At 57.6% G+C, this 20,641-nt stretch overlaps 1 protein-coding gene across 17 annotated transcripts in view; it reads right to left on the bottom strand.

The window, feature by feature from the left end:
• The window catches only part of ATP2B2 (ATPase plasma membrane Ca2+ transporting 2), a 351,445-nt gene that overhangs the window by 73,455 nt on the left and 257,349 nt on the right, over positions 1-20,641 (bottom strand). For all 17 annotated transcript variants that reach the window (XM_023619749.2, XM_023619742.2, XM_070236860.1 and 14 more), the window contains 1 exon segment: positions 5,824-6,021. In XM_023619749.2, coding sequence (XP_023475517.1) covers positions 5,824-6,021 — 198 coding nt within the window.

Below are 20,641 nucleotides of genomic sequence, written 5' to 3'. Positions count from 1 at the left end.
CCCCTGCACCATCCTGGGCGGGTCCTGAGCCGCAGCATCCTCGTCTGGGGCCACCAGGGTTGTGGGAAAGGAAGGCGGACGCTCCGGCCTCACTCAGCGCGCACGGGTTCTCCCTCTGCCGGGTCGGATCTGAGCCCCGATGCACAGTGAGGATGCCAACGCTCCGTGACCCTGCACCCCACGCCCTCCACCACTGAACCTCCCACCCTGGGAGGCCTGCTGAGCCCACCGTGTGCAAAAAAGAGAAACAAAACCCGCCAGACACACCTAAGGCAAAGGCTCAGACTCCGAGAAGGTCCTGCCCACGCGGAGCCGAGCCGGGGGCCTGCCCAAGACCCTCTGCTGGCCCAGCCTCTGCATCCGCACAGGATCCACAGAGGGAGAGGTACCACCCCCGTGAACAGATGGGGAAACTGAGGCCCAGAGAGGCGAGGGGACAGCCCAGGGCAGCGCTGCAGCCAGGCCTAGCCCAGGCCCTTTTTCACACTGGGGGTGGGGAACGGCCCCTTCCACGGAGAGTGATGTGAGCAGCATCTGACTATCCACTCCCGGAAAACTCAGAGCGGTTCCCTTCCGTGGGGGCTGGGCAGGGGGCTGGGCCATTTGCAAGGCCTGCTGTGAGCCAAGCATTCGCTTTAATTCTCAAGCTGGCTGAGAGAAGGGAAGCAGTTCAGAGAGAGACCGCAACTCACCCAGGGTCACACAGCAGATCTGGAGTTGGAATCCAGGCCTGGAATCTGACCCTGGCCCTGGCCTGCCTACCGCCCCAGAGCCCAGTGGCCCCCTCTGCTGTGTACCGGCTTCATGTGGGAAAGTAGAAAACGTTGCCAAAGACCCACGGCTGACTGTCCGGAAGTCCAGCTCAGTCCCAAGGAAGACAGAACGGCAGTTTCAAGAGACGCCATCAGGCACCTCTGGGAAGCAGGGTCAGAAGCAACATGGTGAGAAGCCAGGGGGAACAGGGAGCGTTTCTTGGCCCCCAGCTCCTCGGAGGGTCAAGGCTTGGTGGGTGGCCCGGGCTTGGACCGGTGCAGTCACCGCGGCCCAGCAGCGCGTGTCGCTGGAGCACGCCACATCTTCTGCTGAGCCAGCTGCTCCCTCAGGCTGGTAACAACCACGTCACCGTGTGGGGTTCTCAGAGCCACTTCTCTTTCCTTGGGAATTGCAGATTTTCTGATAATTTTAAATGTTTAACTGGCCCAGCCCTCGGGGGCAATGAGAATCATAATTGTGCTAATGGTAAGTGACAGGGGCCAGTCCCGAGTGCAGATCCCAGTTGTGCTCCTCCCTGCGTGTGCCCGCGAACGAGCCACTGAACCCTGTGCCTCGGGGCTCCCGTCTGCAAAACAGGGTGGCGACAGGCGCTCCCTCCCAGGTGGCTGAGGGGACCCAGGGGATGGCCTGCGTGGAGCCTCGGCCCTTGTCACCGGGATCCGGCTGGACGCAGCACCATGTGAACACGGGAGGACGGGACGAGGGGGAGGGCACCAGGAGGAGTCCCCATGCTGGGAGTGCAGGTGAACCTGGCTGATGGAAACCTGGCATGGGGAGCTGCGTCCTCTCGGACTCGGTGACTCGGGACACAGAGCCCTTCCCTGCGTGGCCGGTGCCCATCCGCTGCCCGGCACAGCTCCGTGAACGGCAGGGCCGTTTGTCCCTCGCGGTGCACTTCGTCAGTGCGCCCGTTAGTTATGGAGCCTTTAGCACATGTAGAGACAGCCCAGGACAACGGAAAGCCTTCCGGCTCTGGAACTGAAAGACCTGGCTTCAAACGCAGGCTCTGCTGTGTGACCTTGGGTAAGCGACTTGGCCTCTCAGAGCCTCAGTTTGGAGAGCTGTAAAGCAGAATGACCCCAGGCACTTTGGGAGGCCAGGCCTGGCGTATAATGGGCACATGATAAACCTTGGTCCTCTCCCTGTTTCATGAGCAACTCCCCTTGGACTGGCTCCTGGGAGCCCCGGGCATGTTGGCCAGTGGGCTCCACACCCTGTTCCCTGACCCCAGCCCTGCCTGCCGCCCTGCAGAGCGATACCCAGCAGCCTCGGGGCCCCGGAGGGTCCTCACTCGGCCAGCAGAAGCCATGAGCTTTCACGTCCTTTTGAGAACCATCTGGGGGACACACGGTGCCCTGGGCGGCCAGGGAGTGGGGGTGTGACCGCCGGGTGCTGCCCCTGGTGCAATGAGGGGGAAGAGATGAGGCAGGGGAAGGAAGAGGCAGTGGGAGGCCCTACTGCGCTCTCCCCTGGGGTCCCCGCGGGCTGGAGCAGAGCAGGATCTGGAGACTGTGACCCGCTCTGGACCTGGGGTTTTCCAGGGTGTGGCCTTGCACCGTCTGTGTGACCTTGGGGAACCCAGTTGGCCTCTCTGGGCCTCCTTCTACTTCTTCAGCAGTAAAACGAGGAAGCTGCTTCCTAGGTGGTTACCAGGGCCTGGCATCGAATAAGGGCCCTCAGAACTGGTCACGCCTGAATGTTTTCTAAGCATCTACCATGTGCCTGTCACTCTGCTGGCACTCTGGCACCAAAGGAGCACTGGGTATGCCAGTCCCAGCCCTGCCACAAACATGCTGTGTGACCTCTGACAAGTGTCTGGAGGTCTCTGAGCCAAGAAAGCTCAGGGACGGGCTGTGGGTGCTGCAGGGACTCTATTGCTTGGCAGTCCATCATCAGCACCATTTTATACGTAACTGATGAAGCCTGAGTCAGACCCGGCAGGGGGTGGCCTGGCAGCACGGAAGGTCCAGAGCTCAGAGCTCAGGCCCGGGTCTGGGTGTCGGGCAGGATGAGCATAGTCACAAAGGGCAGGAAGTGCTCTCTGGGGCTAGGCGGTGTGCAGCTGCCCTCACTGACCCAGAGTGGGGCCTGAGCCAGTGTCTCAGCTGGAGGCTGGGTGAGCAGTGGAAAGAACCAGAAGACTTGGGTTTAACATCCAGCCCTACCGCCTACAAGCTGTGTGAGCCCAGGCAAGTCCTTCCCCTCTCTGGGCCTCGGTTTCCACCTGTCCAGGACGGAGGTGACGGCAGCCGTCTGTCTGGAGGGCTGTGGGCAGCCTCCTCCTGGCACATACCTGGAGCTTGATCCATGCTCCACCCGCCCTCTGAGGTCCCCTCTTGCACTGAGTTGGGTCACATGAGGCCACTTACCCGTGTGGCACTGACTCAACCCTGTGCCTTTCTGAGGAAATGCAGCGGAGGGACAGGAGCGAGGGCTCGGCAGCCAGAACGGCTGGGTCTGAGTCACGCTTCCGCCATTTCCCAGACTGCGACCTAGCAAGTCGTCCCTATCTCAGGGATAATAATAGCACTACCCACAGCGTTGTTGTGAGGGTCAAATGACCTTCCACCGTAAGAGTTCCCAACTAGCGATGCCTATAAAACTGTAAGAATAATCGTTATTATCATGCTTTTGTGTTGCAGCCTTAGCTTTGTTCAAGGCTTATTCATGTAGCCATGTACAATCTTCTTCTATATTCTCTATGAAACGTCTGCAAACAGTGCTGCCCGTTATGCATCTCTTATAACACCCTATGTGAAAGGTCAGCCCAGAATTCACTGTCAGGGGACATGCTATCTTCCTAAAGAACTGTTTTTCCTCCTTGTTGATAACTTGGGCTTATGCAAATCATCCTAATTCCCTTTCTGCCTTGGCTGCCAGGAAGCCCAAAGCCAAATTTAAATCTCAATCACTGTAGCAAGTATAGTTAGCTTATTTGCTTCTGTTCCTTTCCTGTCTGGCTTTCTGTTTGACCTGATCTTGTGAGATGTGTCCTTCTTGTGTCTTTAAACCCTCTTTGGAAAGAGGTCATATGGAAAAAAAAATCAACCTAGTAACATCAGGGATAAAATTGAGGTAGCTGGCCTCATAGACTTGATTTTCAGTTTCTCTGGCAACTCTGGCTTGGGAGGAGGTGGGGAGACAGATGTTCAAGGGACCTCACAGACTTCCTGCTTGTTTGGGGAAAATGAGGCCCATGATGGTTATTTCTTATTTGCTCTTCACTTTCCATGTGCCTGCCCGAAGCAGTGAACATAGTAGGACTATCTATTTACACAGCCCATTCCTTAGGAAATATCGAGGCGTAATTAATAACCAAGACAGGTGTTCGCAATATCCTCCTAATGCAAAATCAGATTACAAAACAATTCTAACAACAAAACAATATGTCTTATGTGATCCGATGTCCCACAGAGTGTGTGCGTGCATCTCTCTCTCTCTCTATCTATCAGTCCATCTGTGTGTCTGTCTGCCTGTGTGTCCAGGCATCTCTGGCGGGTAGAGGCTGGCGGACTTTGCCGCACGAAGCAGAGCAGCCGTGGAGCTGGCGAGGCCCTGGCCCCTGGCAGCGAAGCGTCTGGAGCGAAGGGAAGAGTGGAGCCCAGGTTTGCCATCAGGAGGCCCACGTCCTGACCTGGAGAAGAGGGGGTTTGCTCCAGAAGCCCCCCGGGTGAGTGGGTGGTGCCTCCTCCACCCACGGAGCAGCGTCCCACTCAGAACCTGGGGACGGAGGTCAGGACGCCGCCTCGAGACCCAGGCTCCTCACGCGGGAAAACACTGTCAGCATCAGCCCACAAGCGTGCGTGTTACCCTGAGCCGACCCCGAGGCCGGGACGTGAGAGGAAGGAGAGGCGCAGGGACTGAGGGTCCTTCTCACGCAAGGCACAAAGGACGAATGCAAGGGGAAGACGCACGGAAGGAAGGCCAGGGCAGGTCCAGCACCCACCGGGCACCTTCCGTGTATCAGACACTGGCCACGTGTCCCTTTATCACCTCCTCATCATAATCCTTCCAGGCGAGGCCATTCGCCTTGTTCTGCAGATGAGGAAACTGAGGATCAGAGAAGGAAAGTGATTTGCTTCAGGTCACACAGCTGGGAAATGATGGAGACAGGATTCTAACCCAGGGGGGTCTGACTTCAGAAACTATGCCTTCGACCATTTATTCTCCTTGCACACCTGGCGGGGGGTGTAAGAGGGAGAGGGAGATGGTTTTCCTGAGACAAAACATCCCATCCTCATCTTCTAGAACAGAGGTCGGCAAACTTTCTCTGTAAAAGGCCCGAGAGGAAATATTTAGGCTCTGCGGGCCGTAGGAAAGCAGAAGGTGAGCCCAATCTGGCCCGCGGGCCGCGGTTTGCCAACCCCGTTCTAGAACGTCAGGGCAAGGAGCTCTGACGTCACCATGAGTGTTCCCCGCGGCTGCAGGCCTCAAGGAGCAGCCGACCTGCGGTTCTGAGGAGACACCCGGCTCGGAGCTGAACGGGGTCCCTCAAAGGCTGGAGCACCAGGGGGCCCCGGGACCGAGGGGGCCCTTAGTCAGTGGGGCTGAATCACCGTCAGCCCAGAGTGTGACAGAGCCAATGGGTAACAGATAGAGATTCGGGGGCCTTGTCCTCAGATGTGGGCATGGGGAGCCCTCAGAGAGCAACCTGGACAGAAGTCCAGGGCTCTGTCCAACAGAACCGACTCTCTCAGAGCAGCCTGGACAGCGGTGTCTGTAACGAGCTGCACTGAGAAACCTGAGTATTCTATCAGCTGGGCGACCTCAAGCAAGTTAACGTACTTCTCTGTGCCTTGGTCTCCTCATCTTTAAAATGGGCATAATCATGGCCCCAACCCCAAGGGGCTGTTCGTAGGACAACGTCTCAGAGCAGAGCTTGGCATGCTGTAAGTGCTCAATAAATGCTCACTACAATTAGGTCTATTGTTGGTCCAACCCTCGCATTTCACACACGGGAAACTGGGGCGTGGGCTGTGGGCCTCGGTTTCCTGGCCGAGGGGCGGTGGTTGTGAGCCCCGCGCAGGGCGGGCTGTCCTGGCCCCTCACCTTCGTTGCCCTCGCCGGGCGGGTGGTAGAAGGACAGCCCCAGGGAGATGATGGCGGCGATCTCCAGGATTATCAGCGTCACGTCCTGCAGCGCCTCCCACACGAGCTGCAGGAAGGTTTTTGGCTTCTTTGGAGGTATAAAATTCTGCCCAAAAATCTGCTTCCTCTTTTCCAGGTCTGGAGCGGTGCCCGGCAAACCTGTGGACAGAGTGCAGAGAGGTTGGCCTGGGGGACGTTCCGGAATCATCCCGAGCGGGGCCGGCCCCACCGCAGAGGGCAGAGGGCAGAGGGCGCAGGAGGAGAGGGGAGGACAAGGCAGGGCGCGTACAGGCACCAGCCAGGAGCCCGCACCCAACGCCCGCTCCGGGCCCAGGGGCTCCTGTGACCTGCCAGAGACACTGCAGGGTGGGGTGCAGAGTGACCCCCAAAATGGTACATCAACATCCTGACCCCTGGAACCTGTGAATGCGACCTGAGGAGAAAATGGTCTTTGCTGACGTAAAATTGAGTTAAGGATCCGGAGATGCGATTACCCTGGGTTATCCGCATGGGCCCTAAACCCGGTGACAAGGGTCCCAGAGAGACAGGAGGGGAGAAGGCCAGGTGAAGACGGAGGCAGAGATTGGAGTGATGTGGCCACAGCCAAGGAACGCGCGGAGCCACCAGATGCTGGAGGAGGGGAGGATGGGAACGTGCCCTCCAGCTGTGGAGGGAGCATGGCCCTGCGGACACCGAGACTCTGCAGACAGCGAGACTCAGGACTTCCGGCCTCCAGACCCATGAGAGAGTTCTCCTGTTCAAAGCCACCCTGGTTGTGTCACTTGTTGGGGCAGCCAGGGGGAGCGGGCGCACCCACGGGGCTGCTCATGCCCACAGCCTCGCTCCTGCTGTGTTGCCCGCCTGCCCCTTCCATGAGCACAGCCCCAGGGGATCCCCAGCCCAGGCCCCTGCTCTCTGAGCCTCGCGTCCTCCTCTGCACTGGGATGCAGGTGGCTCCCGACCCATGGGTGGCAGTGAGCATCTCGTGAGAGAACCACGCAGTCAGCCGGGTTCCCTGAGCCATGCCGTGTGCCTGGCACCATCCTGGACACTGGGACAGAACTGCGAGCAGGACAGATGTGGTGCCCGCCCCGGGCAGAGAGCCTTGTGCTGTGCCTGAGCTGTGCCGGGGGTGGCAGACCCAAGGCCGATGCCAGCGGTCTTGGCCGTCTCCCCCAGGTCACTGACGTCCCAGGAGAGGAGCCTCAGGGATCCGCTGCCCCAGCAGGACCTGGGAGCCCAGACAGGTTGCTCAGAGCTGGCTCCCTCCACCCCACTGTCTGCCGGCCCCTCCAGGACCACTGCATCCCCCTGCTCCTCTCCTGCCTCTGCTGCTCCCCCGTCATCCCACGTCACCGGTGTGTCATGTAACTGTTCCATAACAGGCACGCTGGCACGCTTCCAGCCTTGCTCACGCTGCTCAGTGAGTGGGCCAGAGCTTTCCTTCCGTCCACGTGGCAAGCCCGCGCCTAGGCCCTGTGCTGGGAGCCCGCCCCTCCGCCCGGACAGAGGGCACCTGCCTGCCTGGCCGCACGGCCCGCACCCCTGCGGGACTCACCTGTACACCGGCCTTGGGGGCAAAGACCGGTCTGATTCCTGTCCCCAACCACCTCAGAATCCTCCCACCCACTAGACGCAGGTGACATGCCCGAGTGTTACGAGGCTGGCCTGGGGTGTCATTGCAGGGAACACAGCACAAATGAGCCCCCAGAGGTGGGCAGTCAGTCCTGTCCCTGCGGCTAGCCCAACCCGAGCTCACCTGCAGCTTAATGAGGACAGCTGGGGAAGGGACCGGACGGGGCAGAGAGGGGCACACCCCTCAGTGGACCTCTGGCCTCTGCGTGCTGAGGTTGGAGCACTGGAACATTCTGCGGTTACAGTTACGGGGCCGAGCGGTCCAACTCCACACGGCTCCAGGACCTGACAGTCTGTCATCTGTTGGCCTGTTCATCTGTTCATTCTTTCAACCTGTGCTTCTCGGGCCTCCACCCAGTGTCCCACCTGTGCTGTGAGAACGAGGAAGCCCAGAGCCGGGGTATGTCCATTTTATGGATGGGGAGACTGACGCCTCTGTGAGAACAAGCTGCCGCCTTGGGGCAGCTCCTGGGCCCTGAGAACCCAGGTCAGCCCTGCTCTCAACACAAGGAAGTGTTGCCTCCATCCTCCTCTGCCGGGGTGGCCATCTGGAATATCCACATGCAGAGCAAGCAGGTGGGACGTAGCGTGACTCTAGAAACTGCAGGAAGGTTCCTCGTCTTCCATCCTCTGTCCAATTCCACGCACAGCCAGCATCTGAAACTCTTCCACTTGCTTTCAATCCTTTAACTAAAAGCTCCAGTTCCTTTAGACTCCCTGGGACGGGGAAGCCATCATCAGTTCTGGACACCATGGTGTGAATGAGTTTCAGGCTTTTTCCTGGGAGTGGGTTTTGATAAGAGGAAGAAGGCAGAACTCAAGAGGGTGGTGGGCCTCTGAGGGAGGGGGTTACGCCCAGTTAACACTGGCCTGTTATAGCTGTTTGCTGTGCCTTTGGCCAGCTAGTTCCTTTCTCCGAGCTTCAGTTTCCCCATCTTGACAATAGGAGAGTTCAATCCTCAGGGCGGGCCCTGAGGATCCCAGGGGTTCCAAGGTCTGCAGGCCCTAAAGCGGTCTTCCTGGGGCTGTCCACATTTTGGGGCTCCTCATAGGGTTTGGTGTAAATAAAGGGTTTGGCAGCAAAGAAGCTTGGCGAGGGTGGGGCCAGCCCACATCCCAAGCCCCTCCTGATTGATTCAAAGAGAGACAATGCTCTAACTCTTCTGAAGGCCCGTGACTCAGACGTTCTGGAGTCTACAGTAGTAGTTGAAAACGCACATGTTCGCTAGTTCTGGGTCTGGCCATGGCTCAGGGGTTCCGTCATGCTGGGGATCCACAGGCCTGGCATTGAGATCCTGGGCCCTGCGACAGTGAACAGGGCAGAGTCTGCAAATTCGAACGGCTGTGAGGGCCAGGCGGGTTTTGTGAATGAGTGAGGTGGGTGAGCGGGAGACGACAGAGCGTGGTGGGGACTGGGGCAAAGTGAAGAAGCTCAGCCTTCTGAAAGGGAGCGGCTACCTCTCAGCTCCCGTGCGGGAATGTGGGCCAGTGTGGCAGATCTTCTGACGGTCTAAGAGAAGCTGGACACTTGGAATTTGATGTAAAATCTCTCCACTAAAAATATTCCAGGGCTGAATACAACACATCCGTGAGCTGGATTCGGCCCCTGGGTTGCTGGTTTGACACCCCCAAGCCTACGGGTTGGGAAGCAGGGGAGAAGGCCGGAAGGGTGAGGGGCCTGCGCAGAACAGCCTCTGTTCCTTCCCCCTGTCTCCTGGGCCCAGTCCTGGCCCGCTCCCCAAGGCTTCCACAAGCCCCTCCGTTGTTCAGAACCGATAGCTCCTGGAATAAAAGTACCTGCGTGTTCTGCTGGGGTCGTCCCCACGGGAGAAACTGCTAGGCAGTTTCCACAACAAACACCCCCATATACAAACCGACGATGGGAAGCTTGGTGTCAAGGCTCACATGGGGCGGCGGAGACGGCGGACGGTGGCCATGACATCTCCCCACCCTCTTTCTCTCAGGGGAAGGCGGGCTGAGGTGGAGCTGGGGATACCAAGCCCCAAGAACTTGGGTGGGGTTTGGACTCAGAGGTCATGGGTTCAAATTCAAGCTCTGAGGGACTTTGGGGAAGTGACTTCACGTCTCAGTGCCTCAGTTTCCCCATCTGTAAAAAGCGGGAAACAGCAGGGCGCATGTAACAGGGGTGGGGTGAGGCTTCTGCAGGATGTCTGGTGGGAGGTGCACAGGGCTGTGCTGGCACCAGATGAGGGGGGCACGTTATGATTATTGTCCAGTCTTAGGTGGTGTGGTAAGGAATCACGACCTCCTGGAGGAGCGAGACTCTGGACAGGTGGGATGTCAATAAGACACGCAGGAGGGTGGTCAAGGCGAGGACAGGCACAGCAGAAGGGCCGTGTGACTGCGGACATGCCTCTTCTCCTCTCTGGGCCTCCGTTTCCCCACACGTCACATGAAGGCCTGGCTTAGCTGAAGGCTGGGAGCTCGTGGCTCTGATCCGTGGGATCCAAGGACAGTGGTTTGGAGGACCTGGGGGTGGGACGGCCCACCTGTCTCTCCCTTCCAGGGAGCCTATCTCAGAGCCTCCTGCCTCCAGGCTGAAAATTAACAAGCCTATTTTTGGAGCAGAAACACCCGAGGCTGGCGGGAGAGGCGAACGGTGTCGGAGATTCAATTTAGATTAAAGAGCGTCTCACCATTTAGCATATTAAAAATTAATATACTGTGTCAAATATCTCTGGGCAAAGCCCGAAGGCCCAGAAAATTCAGAGACACAGACGCCTGGGAACTGATGTCAGACGCTGTGTGGGGCTGCGGGCTCCCAAACGTGAGTTTCTTTTAGCACGAGAGGCAGAGGGCAGAGCACGGGGCGAGCAGTCAGGGTTGTGGGTGAACTTGAGCCTGTTATTTCATCCCCTGGAGACTTAGTTTTCTCACCAATAAAATGGGAGCAAAGTAACCCCTAGGCCACGGCGAGCCACACACAGAGGGACGCGTGTGAAAGCCCTCTGCAAGTGTAAAGGGGCAGGGAGTGTGCCTTCACGGCAAGAAAACCTCCCCCAGGTGTCCACACCCTCCTGTGGGAGTCAGAACTGCGTGTTCTATCAGCTACCGGAAAGGAGAGAGCCAAGTGCGGAGCGCGGGGGCCTTTGTTTGTACAGGAATTATTTGTTGTAATGGCTGCTTGCCGTTGTTGGATATTTGAGGAATCTTTGCCCCAAAGTTCATCTCTGTCCAGCTGTCCTGCACACAAGCTGGGTTTCCCCAGCCTCTAAGCTGCGCCACCGCCAGTCCCTGTTCCTCCGCTTGGAAGGCCTCCCTCTCTCCTCAGACCCAGGCTGCGGTGCGGCCAACGGCAGCCTCAGGCCATCAGTGGGATCTTGTTTGGTCTGCACGATGTTTAAAAAAAACCCGGAAATTTGTCGCAAACATTAAAAATGCAGGTGAGGGGCCGGCCCGGTGGTGCAGCAGTTAAGTGCTCATGTTCCGCTTCTCGGTGGCCCGGGGTTTGCCGGTTCCGAGCCCAGGTGCGGACATGGCAGCGCTTGGCAAGCCATGCTGTGGTAGGCGTCCCACATATAAAGTAGAGGAAGATGGGCACAGATGTTAGCTCAGGGCCAGTCTTCCTCAGCAAAAAGAGGAGGATTGGCAGCAGATGTTAGCTCAGGAGTAATCTTCCTCGGAAAAAAAAAAAATGCAGGTGATTCCACATAACAATCCTGGCTCCCGGCTCGGCAAGAGCAGGTGCTCGGACCCCAGGGAGTTGGAACTGTGACTGAGGGCCTTCTGACCCAAATGCGGGCCCCTCCTTAGCTCTGGGACATGTTTCTAGTGGAGGACAGTGAGTGCCGGCTTAAGTTCTTTCGGGGACAAAGGGAGCCAGAGCGGGGGACCAGGAAGAGGAGGCACGGGGAGGGGCCCTGGCCTTCTCGGAGGGAAGGACTCTCTCACCCGTGAGCTGAAGGTGCACGGATGATCTAGCAGGGGAAAGGGAGAGTGCAAGCCGAGGCTGGTGACCTGCCGTGGGCGTCCTGTCCCCAGGGGCTGGGCCCCCGGGGACTTGGGATCCTCCCATTTAAAGAGGCCCAGTCCCCCAGCCTTCTTCAGCCCCTCTCAAGGTAGAGAAGGTAGTTCGGGTCATATTAGATGGTGAGCCATCCGCTGGCTCATTTAATCAATCAACAAATATTTATTGAGCATCTCCTATGAGCCAAACCTTGTTCTCCATGCTGGAGACACTGCAGTGAGGAAGATGGGGGTGCAAGAAGGGTTTCCTGAAATTGGGTGAGCTTGGAAGAAGGAGGGACGTTAATCAGAGGGCGTATCTGTTGTGTGCCACGCAGGGTCATCACAATGCAGGCCTTGGGCGAAGGGGAGGGGTCATCCAATAGAGACTTTGGCTCATGGAACTCATCTTGTTGCCCTTTTTCCCTTACCAGCCTGGCAGCTCAGCACTAAATTTGCTGAAAGTTCCCCGCTTGGAGCTGCACTGGAGGACTCAGCGGCAAGTGTTGTGCCTGTGAATTGTCATCTTATTTCTACTTTCTTCCCTTTGTCTGAATTTCCTTACTTAAGTCATTTTAAATCTTTTTGCATGAGACAAACTTCTATAAGCTGCTTTGGAGGTAGGATATGGATAATTAATCAGAATAAAAAGGAGCTATTGAGGCAGGTAAAGGTGCAGGGTTGGGTGGGAGGTCAGAATGAAGGGGTGAGAGGAGGGAAGGGAGACATAAAATGTGACTGCCTTTCTCGTCTGGTAACTGGGGACAGGGCTCCACTCTTCCCGTGTGTGGCGGGCAGTGTAGCAAAGCACCTCCCGCCGACAGGCTGGGCTCCATCAAAGGCAGGGCCTCTGCCCATTGGGAGGGACTCCAGGTGAGCGGGCCAGGCCATCCAGACGACCTCTGACCTCTTCTCCCCTGCTCTGAGACTCCGCGAGGCTGACACCCGTTTCCCGCAGAGGGGCCCCAGAGGGTTGTCCGGGCCCCAGAGGGTTGTCCAGCCCCCAGCAGAAGGTGAGGCAAGCTCCGCTCACTGGAGCTGGCTCACATCCGGGGGCACCGTCGGGCTGAGTGGACCTGTCCGCTCTCTGAGCACATGGCTTCAAATACAAAGTGACCACGATAATCACGTCCCCAGACTCTCCATCTGCTGCTCCAAGTCCGCACAAAAAGAAACGGTTCCCCGATGCCAGGTGGGAGGCCAGGGCTGCAGCGGCAGCCACGGGGTGGAGGCGGAAGCGAGCCACGTGGGCGGTTGGGAGCTCGGCCCCTTGTCTGCAGGGCAGGTGCCTCAGCCAGGATGGGCTGTGCGGCGGGTGGAACAGCAGGCTGCGGAAGATCTCAGACCTGGGTCCAATCCCAGCTGCTCTCTGGTTCAGAGTTGGTGCCTTGGGCAAACCATTTCCTCTCTCTGAGCCTCAGTTTCCCCCTCTGCGAAGTGGGGATAAAAATACAAGTGTATTTCGGGGTTGATGGAGGATCAAGAATATGATGTGTGTAAATTGTGCCGGGCACATATTGGCCCTCGTAAATGACGGATGCAGTTGTTACTACTAACCACCACTATTACTAACTACCACCACTACTAACTACCACCACTACTACTAACTACCACATTACCACTACTGCCGTTACTCTGCGCCTGGAATGAGTCTTCTGGATATTTCTGTGTCAGAACCCGCCATCACAGCCATGACACACCCCTGCCTTGGTCCTGAGATGTACCTTTACTTGCTGTGTGACCTTGAGTCGATCACTCACCCTCACCAAGGCTCTGACAGTGCTCTGTGAACTGCAACGTTCTTCTTCCACTGTGCTCACCCCATTATGCAGGCGCGTACAGAGGCACAGCTCGGGAAGGCAACTGCATCCGGCCTCCTGCCACAGAGCCCAGGGGTCGCACCTGCCCTGCTCCAGCCCAATCTGGTCAGGGGTGGGCCGTGTCTGCTCGGAACAACGCTCCACAGGGACCGGGCCGAGGTAAGCTGAGGCGTCACGGATTCATGCCGGCCTGACCCGTCAGCTCTGGGGCTGGGGAAGTTTCAGATGAGACAACTCAAGGCTCTCCCAGGGACACCAGAGGTGGCCTCGTGGCCCTGCCTCGTGCATTAAAGAACAGACACGGGGCCCAAAGCGGGCGATGCCTGAGGGGCACCTGAGGGCAGGCCTGGGACTCTGTACGTGGGAGACCCTACCCCAGCAGGTATGTGTGCTCTCGAGGGCGTGGCTGTGCGTCCGTGCGCACACACAGGTTGCGTGTGCAAAGGGGAGTCCATGTATGCGTACCCCTTCAGTGGGCAGGAAGAGGGGGCAGCTTACAGAGGCCCCCCCCCCCCCCCCCCCCCCCCCCCCGCTGGGATGTTTCCGGAATTCATGACATTCAAGATAAAACAGTGAAATGAGAGGAAACAGTCATCTAAGCCTTGCCTGAGGCTGCTTCCTGCCCAGCTGTGTGACCTTGGGCTGGTGACTTTCCCTCCCTGGGCCTTAGCGTCCTCACGTGCAACTTGAGCATGATGATAGCACCGACGTCACAGCACCGTCACTGGGAGGAGGGAACACGTCCACCATGCCGGACGGGCTCCTGGCACGTGGTGAGGGCTAGATAAGAATCAGGTGCGACTACTGTTGCTGTTGAGCTGCCCCCAAATCACTAGCTCCCTGAGTGTGTTAGAACTGCGAATGCTCGGGCCCACCCAGCCCGCCTGAGGCAGATGCTCTGGGGCGGGGCCCAGGCACGTGCCCTGTGCCAGGCCCTCCTCCGGGGATGGGGCCAGGCTCAGGCGGGAGAACAGCTGCCCTGGGGAGGAGGGAGGAGCAAGGAGGGGGAGCTCACCCGCAGGAGCCCAGGCCTCTGAGCCTCACCAACAGCTGTGACATGGGGGCTCCTGCCGAGGCTCCGACAGGGCAGCGGCCTGCGCAGGCCCCACTGCGGGTGGGGGGACAGAGCCCAGACCCAGGCTGGGCCCGCCTTTCCCTTCCTTCTGCAGGGGCAGCCAGCTCCTCGGAAGATGCCCATGGTCAGCTCACAACCTGCCCTGAGGCAGCGGAGGAGGGAATTCATGCTGCGGTTTGAACAGCCGACAAACCCAGACTTGAGGCCAAGGGGGATGTGGGGACCACACTCGGAGCCCCTGTCTCCTGCTGGTGGCTGAAGGAGTGTGGAGAAGAGAAACCAGAAATGAGGTGGGGAGAGAAAGGAAACCACCTCAGGCAACGTGGGGCCAGGAGCTCACGCTCAAGGTTGCTCTGACTGCATCCCTGTCCTGCTCTACAAGCTTCCGTGGCTCCCCATTCACCACTGTGTCCAATGCCCGGGCTCATAGTGGCCTTTCTGAGGTGGCCTCAAAGGACTCTTTCCACCTCACTCCCAGTCCCACCATATTTATCCACTTTCCTGCCAAGCCACAGCCCCTGTAACATGTCTGGCATCTGTCTGCCTCTGTCTGGGCTCATCTGGCCCCTAACCCAGGATGCCCACCCCACCCCTCTGTTGAGCTATTTAGTCTTCTGAGACTCAGAGGAGAGTCAGCTATGCCTGCCTTCATTCGTCCAGCAAGGGCAGTCCGTCCTTCCTGTCCTTCCCTGACGGCATTTGTCACCCAGCTCATTCATTCACTGACACATTTATCAGCATCTCTCCTGCGCCACGTCCTGGTCCCGGGGGTCAAACGCAACTGACAGCTACCCTTTGCTGCCACTGTCTTCTGGATGTTGATCCCACCAGCCCCTGGAGGCAGGGTGTTTATGCCAGCACACAGTAGGCCCTTGGGAAACCTCCCTCTCTCTCCTGCCTCACTGGGGACCAGACATGGGGATGTGGGTGCTGAGGCTGCCCAGGCTCACGCACACATGGGTGGCCACGTGCCACCCGTAAGAGCCATTTAACAACCTGGGCCTGACAACACCTGTGCAAGGACTCCCAGTGCCGTGGGCATCCCTCTGGTCTGTGTCTGCATCTGTGGGCGCTGTCGCTGCAAGTTCAGGCCAGACTTGACGGCATGTTACAGCGCCTGGAGCTGCCACCACGTCACTGCGGGCGGTTCCTGATGGGCGGGGTGCAGGGTGACAGGCCATGGCCCAGGTGGGGGCTCCCAGGGACCCAGGGTCTCTAATAACTGAGGATGATGGCACGGAGGCAGTGTTCACGGGTCCATGTGCGCACACAGACCCGGCGCAGGCGCACGCAGATGCGCACACAGCTGGGGATGCAGCATTCGGTGGCTGGTACGCATGCACACGGCAATGGTGCTGGCCAGCCTCTCTGTCCCACGTGGATGCAGTGTCTGCTAGTGTATTGCACACCTGTGGACACAGCACAGGATGGGACCAACCGCTTGTGAGCACCACAGACACTGCGCCCCTCTAGCCATTGTGACAAACGTGTAGACACGAATTTCTCCACCGACTTGAATCCACCGCTTGTCTTTGCCAAGTGAGGCGGAGTTTCTCTACCAAAGAAGGGGTCTCGTGGAGCGGGGGCCTGAACGGGGCTCCAGGTAAAAGACAGGGTGCCTGGTTAAATTTGAATCCCAGATAAACAGCAAATAACTTTTTAGTATAAGTTATGCCCCATATAATATTGGGGATATACTAATAATAAAAACATTACTTTCTGTTTATCTGAAATTCAAATTTAACTGGATGTCCTGTATTTTTCCTTGTTAAATCTGACAACACGAAAGCACCCCCATCCCCTCTCCTTGGCTGCCCGCTGTCAGAGTGGGGCGAATCCAGTGGCCAGTCAGCCTTCCCCTCCCATTTGACAGGTGGGAAAACCGAGGCCCGGAGACGGGGAAGGGGCTTGGCCGAGATGCAGGGTAACCAACTGCAAAACCGGGGCTGGACCCCTGACTCCTGGCCCAAGGTGGGGGGACACTTGCGCGGCTCAAGCAAGCTTCGAAGATCTGAGCCTTGTGCACACACAAGAGTTACAGCCATTCCATATTCTCTCTCTGTCACTTAGGAGATTTGATTCAGACTGTCCCGAGGTGACCCCTGAGAAGCCCTCATCTCACCCGCTTGGAAAAACGGAGGCCAGAAAAGCCATTTTTCTCTCCTTCCGTGAAGGAGTCTCGATGCAGAATGCAGACATGGGAGAGGCCGTCCCAGGAGGAGCTTCCTCATCCCTCCACACGGGGGTACCCCGCAGAGCCGCTGCTCGCAGCCCCCGGACGGCTCGCAGGGGCACGGGGCGCCGAGTGGACCCCACCACCGACGGAGACCTTGGGCAAGTGGCGTCCCCTCTCTGAGCCTCAGTTTCCTCATCTGCAAATTGGAGCAGAGGGACAACCCAGCTCTGCCCGCTGGGGTGAAGACGAAGGGAGGGCCACTGTGGGGAGTGCCTGGCACACAGCTGGGGCCCAGAACCTGGGCAGAAAACCCCTCTCCTCCCTTTGAACTCAAACGCCACCCCCACACGGCGTCGCCAGCTGTGGCTCACTGTTCCTGTCTTCTCACTGCTCTGTGACCTTGAGTGACCCCTTCAGGGATGCGGGACCAACACCCCCCCTCCACTACACGGAGGTTGCAGAGGGGGGTGGGGCGCTAAACGCACACGCGTGTGCTCTTACACGGTCATCAGGTTACACATGTGGCTTTCATTTAATTCTCCTGGCCATTCCAGAAGATGCGGATTACAAGCTCCATTTTACGGATGGACAAACTGAGGCTCAAAGAGGAAAAGTGACTTGCTCAGGGTCACACAAGGAAAGCCGAGATTTGAACCCTGGTCCTTGAGGCCCCGCAGCTGTGCTCTTTCCACACCGTGACAGGCTGCCGGCTTCAGGACCCAGCGCTGAAACCAAAGCCGGCATCTCCACCCTCCTCCCTGTTGCTCTCAGACAGCCTTTGGCTATAAACAGAGAGTTGGCAGCGGAAAGAGGAGAGCTGGCTCCAGGGACGCCAAGCACCTGAAGGAAACCGGGAAAACTTAGTCACACGGTGGGTGTTGCTAAATATTTGTGTTGTCACTGCGGTGTGGGTTCCTCCATTAGCATAAATAAGAGTCTTATATTTTGAAAGGAAAAAACTCCACAAGCCCTTTGAAAGCTGCAACATTTATAGAAAAATGCATTTCTGTCTTTGGAAAGCGAGTGGGCTAAATAAACTGTGGTACATCCAGTGCATAAAATACTATGCAACAGTTAAAAAAAATGAGATCCATTTATACGTACTGACATAGAAGGCTCTCCAAGACAAACTGCTGAGCGAAAAAAGCAAGTTGCAGAGCAGTGTTTAGCTTGATTCTATTTATGTAAAACAGAAAACTCAACAAAACAAGAGTTTATATTTTCCATGGGCACATATATAGGTACATGTGTAGCAAAAGGTCTGTAAGGATCTGCTCCAGACACATGAAGGTGGGATCTCTGAGGAGGGGAAAGGGCACAATGGCCAAGCGGACTCTAGCTTTCAGTGAAAAATTTTAATCAGGAGAACGTGTTCATATTTTATTTGAATAATTCAGAGTTTAATTTAAAGACAGAAATCGATATGTACTGTAAGAAAATACATTTGTTTCTGTATAACCTTTGGATAGGGTGGACTTGTGGACAAATATTCCTGGGTTCCAGTCTTGGCTTCATCATTGGCTACCCATGTGTCTCTGCACCCTAAGAAACACGCATCTCGGATCCAACCACTCCCCTTCACTGCCCACATGTTGGTCCAGGTGGCTTCAGTGGCCATCTCATCAGTCTCCCTGCTCCTACCCTCAGTCCATTCTCCACCCAGCGGTCAGAGAAATGCTTTAAAAGTGTAAAGCATACTGTGTTAATGTCAGGCCCCTGCTTAAAATGCTCCAGTGGCTTCCACTGCACACAGAAAAAAATCCGTGCTCCTTGGCAAGATCTGGGAGGCCCTGCACAGTGTGCTCCCCGCCCACCACCATGCTCCAGCGACACCAGCCTCTGTTCTGTGGCTCCAACACAGGCGCTTTCCTGCCTCATGGCCTTTGCACATGCTGTTCCCTCTGCCTGGAATGCTCCTCCCCCCTTTGCACCTAACTCAGCACTTCCTTTGGCTGAACCTACCCACCCCCACACCCAAGGTTGGACCCCCTTTCGAATGTTCTCATAGCTCCCTGAAAATCTCTTTTATTTTATCATTATTTAAATAATTAATAATGGAATTGGTTTTTCTTAATGTTTGATTCCCCGCTGACTCTGAGCTCCACGAGGGCAGGGACTGCATCTGTCTCGGTCTGATACGTTGTAAGTGTTCAATAAACACTTACGTGGCCTCTCTTGCACACACCTGCCCAGGAAGAAAGCAGGTGAGGAGGGGCAGTACTGAACTCCGCAGCCATGTCTGCTCCCAGGCATTTTCAGGCCGGGGGCTGGGGGCAGGGGACAAACCCGGGGTCCTCCAATCACTCCCCTCTGTGTCCAAGGCCACACGCGTTCACCCCGTGGCCTCCTCTGTCCTTGCTGCTGTGGAGGGTGGGAGGAGGCTGCAGCCAGACCCTCACGAGGGACTTGTAGGGGAAACACACACCTCAGGCCCGGCCTCCCCTGGGGCGTCCCTCACCCCTGGCTTTGTGCCTGAAGTTACGACACGGGCACTGTCGGGAGGCCTGCCATGGGACGTAAACGCCAGGAGAGGAGACGCCTTCATTTCTGCGGCTGTAGCTTCTCCTGCTCGTAAAAAGGGCGGCTTGAGGACCAGAGGCGTCTCCTGGGAACAGATTCTGCCCCAGGAGGACAGAATTCAGGGGTGGGGGAGGGTGGCGGCAGTTACAAGGCAAATCAGAAAGCCCAGGAAGACCCCAGAGAGCTGGGCACAACCCCTATGTGAAAGTTGTTTCCGGAACCACGTCCACACCTGTCCCTGTGTTTGGGCCTCGCGACTCTGCAAGGTGCGTGTTAAGAGGTTTCTGTGGCAGATGAGGGACGGTGGTTCGCAGGCTAAGGGGCTGACCCCAGGCCACCCCTAAACCCCAGAACCACGACAACTCGCACGGCGCCCTTGGGCACTGACTCTGCGCCGGGCCCTTGTGGGCGGGATTTCATCTCCTCCTCATGGTGTCCCTGTGACTTCATTTTGTTACCTCCATTCCACAGGTGGGGAAACTGAGGCACGAGGCTGTAAAGAAGCCATCCTCCAGGTTTCAATTCCAGGTCTGTCCGACCTAGAGTCTAAGTCTGATGCACCGTGTCCGGGGTCTCTCTTCCTGTCTGTAACCTGTGCAAACTGCCAACAGGCGGACCCTTGAGAAGGAGGCCAGCGGGCGCTAGGAGAGGCCCCATTTCATGGACGAGGAAACTGAGGCACGGAGAGGGCAGACGGTGACTCTCCGCAAGGCGGATCACGCAGTGAGGACTGTCCGCGCCTGCACCCCGCCTTTGAAGAGGATGTTTCTGAGCCTAAACCCTGACACGCTCCTGGCACCTGGGCCTCCTGGAAGGTTGGTTCTGTGACCTGGTGGGCTGTACCGCTGGGGGCTTACGGAGGTTGGTGGAGTTGGAATCCTGGCTCTGTCACTTTCCAGTTGTATGACCTTGAACCAGTGACACAGACAGCTCTGGGCCTCAGTTTCCCCTTCCGTACAGTGGGGATAACTGGCCCCTTCCTCCCAGGACGGGCACGTGAGCCATGGGAGGTAACGCCCATCGTACACCTGGCGCAGGGAAACGCCTCCATCAGCAGGAGCACTGACTGGTGCTATTATCACTTCCTCAGGAGCCGCGACCTTCACTTTCTGTGCTCAGGGCCACAGCCCCAAGGTCCTCCATGACTGCGAGCTGTAGCAGCGGTGGGCAGGCCCTGAGTACGCTGGCCACAGGCCCTCAGCTGCCCACAAATCCGACTTCTGCTTCAGGGCTCTCCCTGCAGCTGGGAGGTCACCAGGTACCCCCAGCCCGGGCCCAGAGCGCCAGGAGTCACCCAGGCCATACCTGGAGTCAGGACGGACACTCCCGCCTTGTATCTGTGGAGGAGCGATGCTGAGGCGCACCCCACACGCTCCCTGCAAAGGTCCTGGCGGGTGAACCCCCTGTGCCCGCCGCAGGACCAGCTCAACCTCATTTCTCTCCCCCGTTTTCCTCTCCTCACTCTCTCTCTCCTGAGATCCCTCCCAAATACACCACCTGCACTCCACCCTCGACTCGTGCTCTGCTTCTGGGGGAACCCACAGCGGACAGGCGGGTAGGTGGGCGAGCATGTGAGAAGGCCCTGGG

Source organism: Equus caballus, chromosome 16 (assembly GCF_041296265.1).
Source record: "Equus caballus isolate H_3958 breed thoroughbred chromosome 16, TB-T2T, whole genome shotgun sequence".
NCBI classification, from domain to species: Eukaryota; Metazoa; Chordata; class Mammalia; order Perissodactyla; family Equidae; genus Equus; species Equus caballus.
Note: the sequence above shows the minus strand (reverse complement) of the source record. Positions and strands in the feature narration are given on the sequence as shown.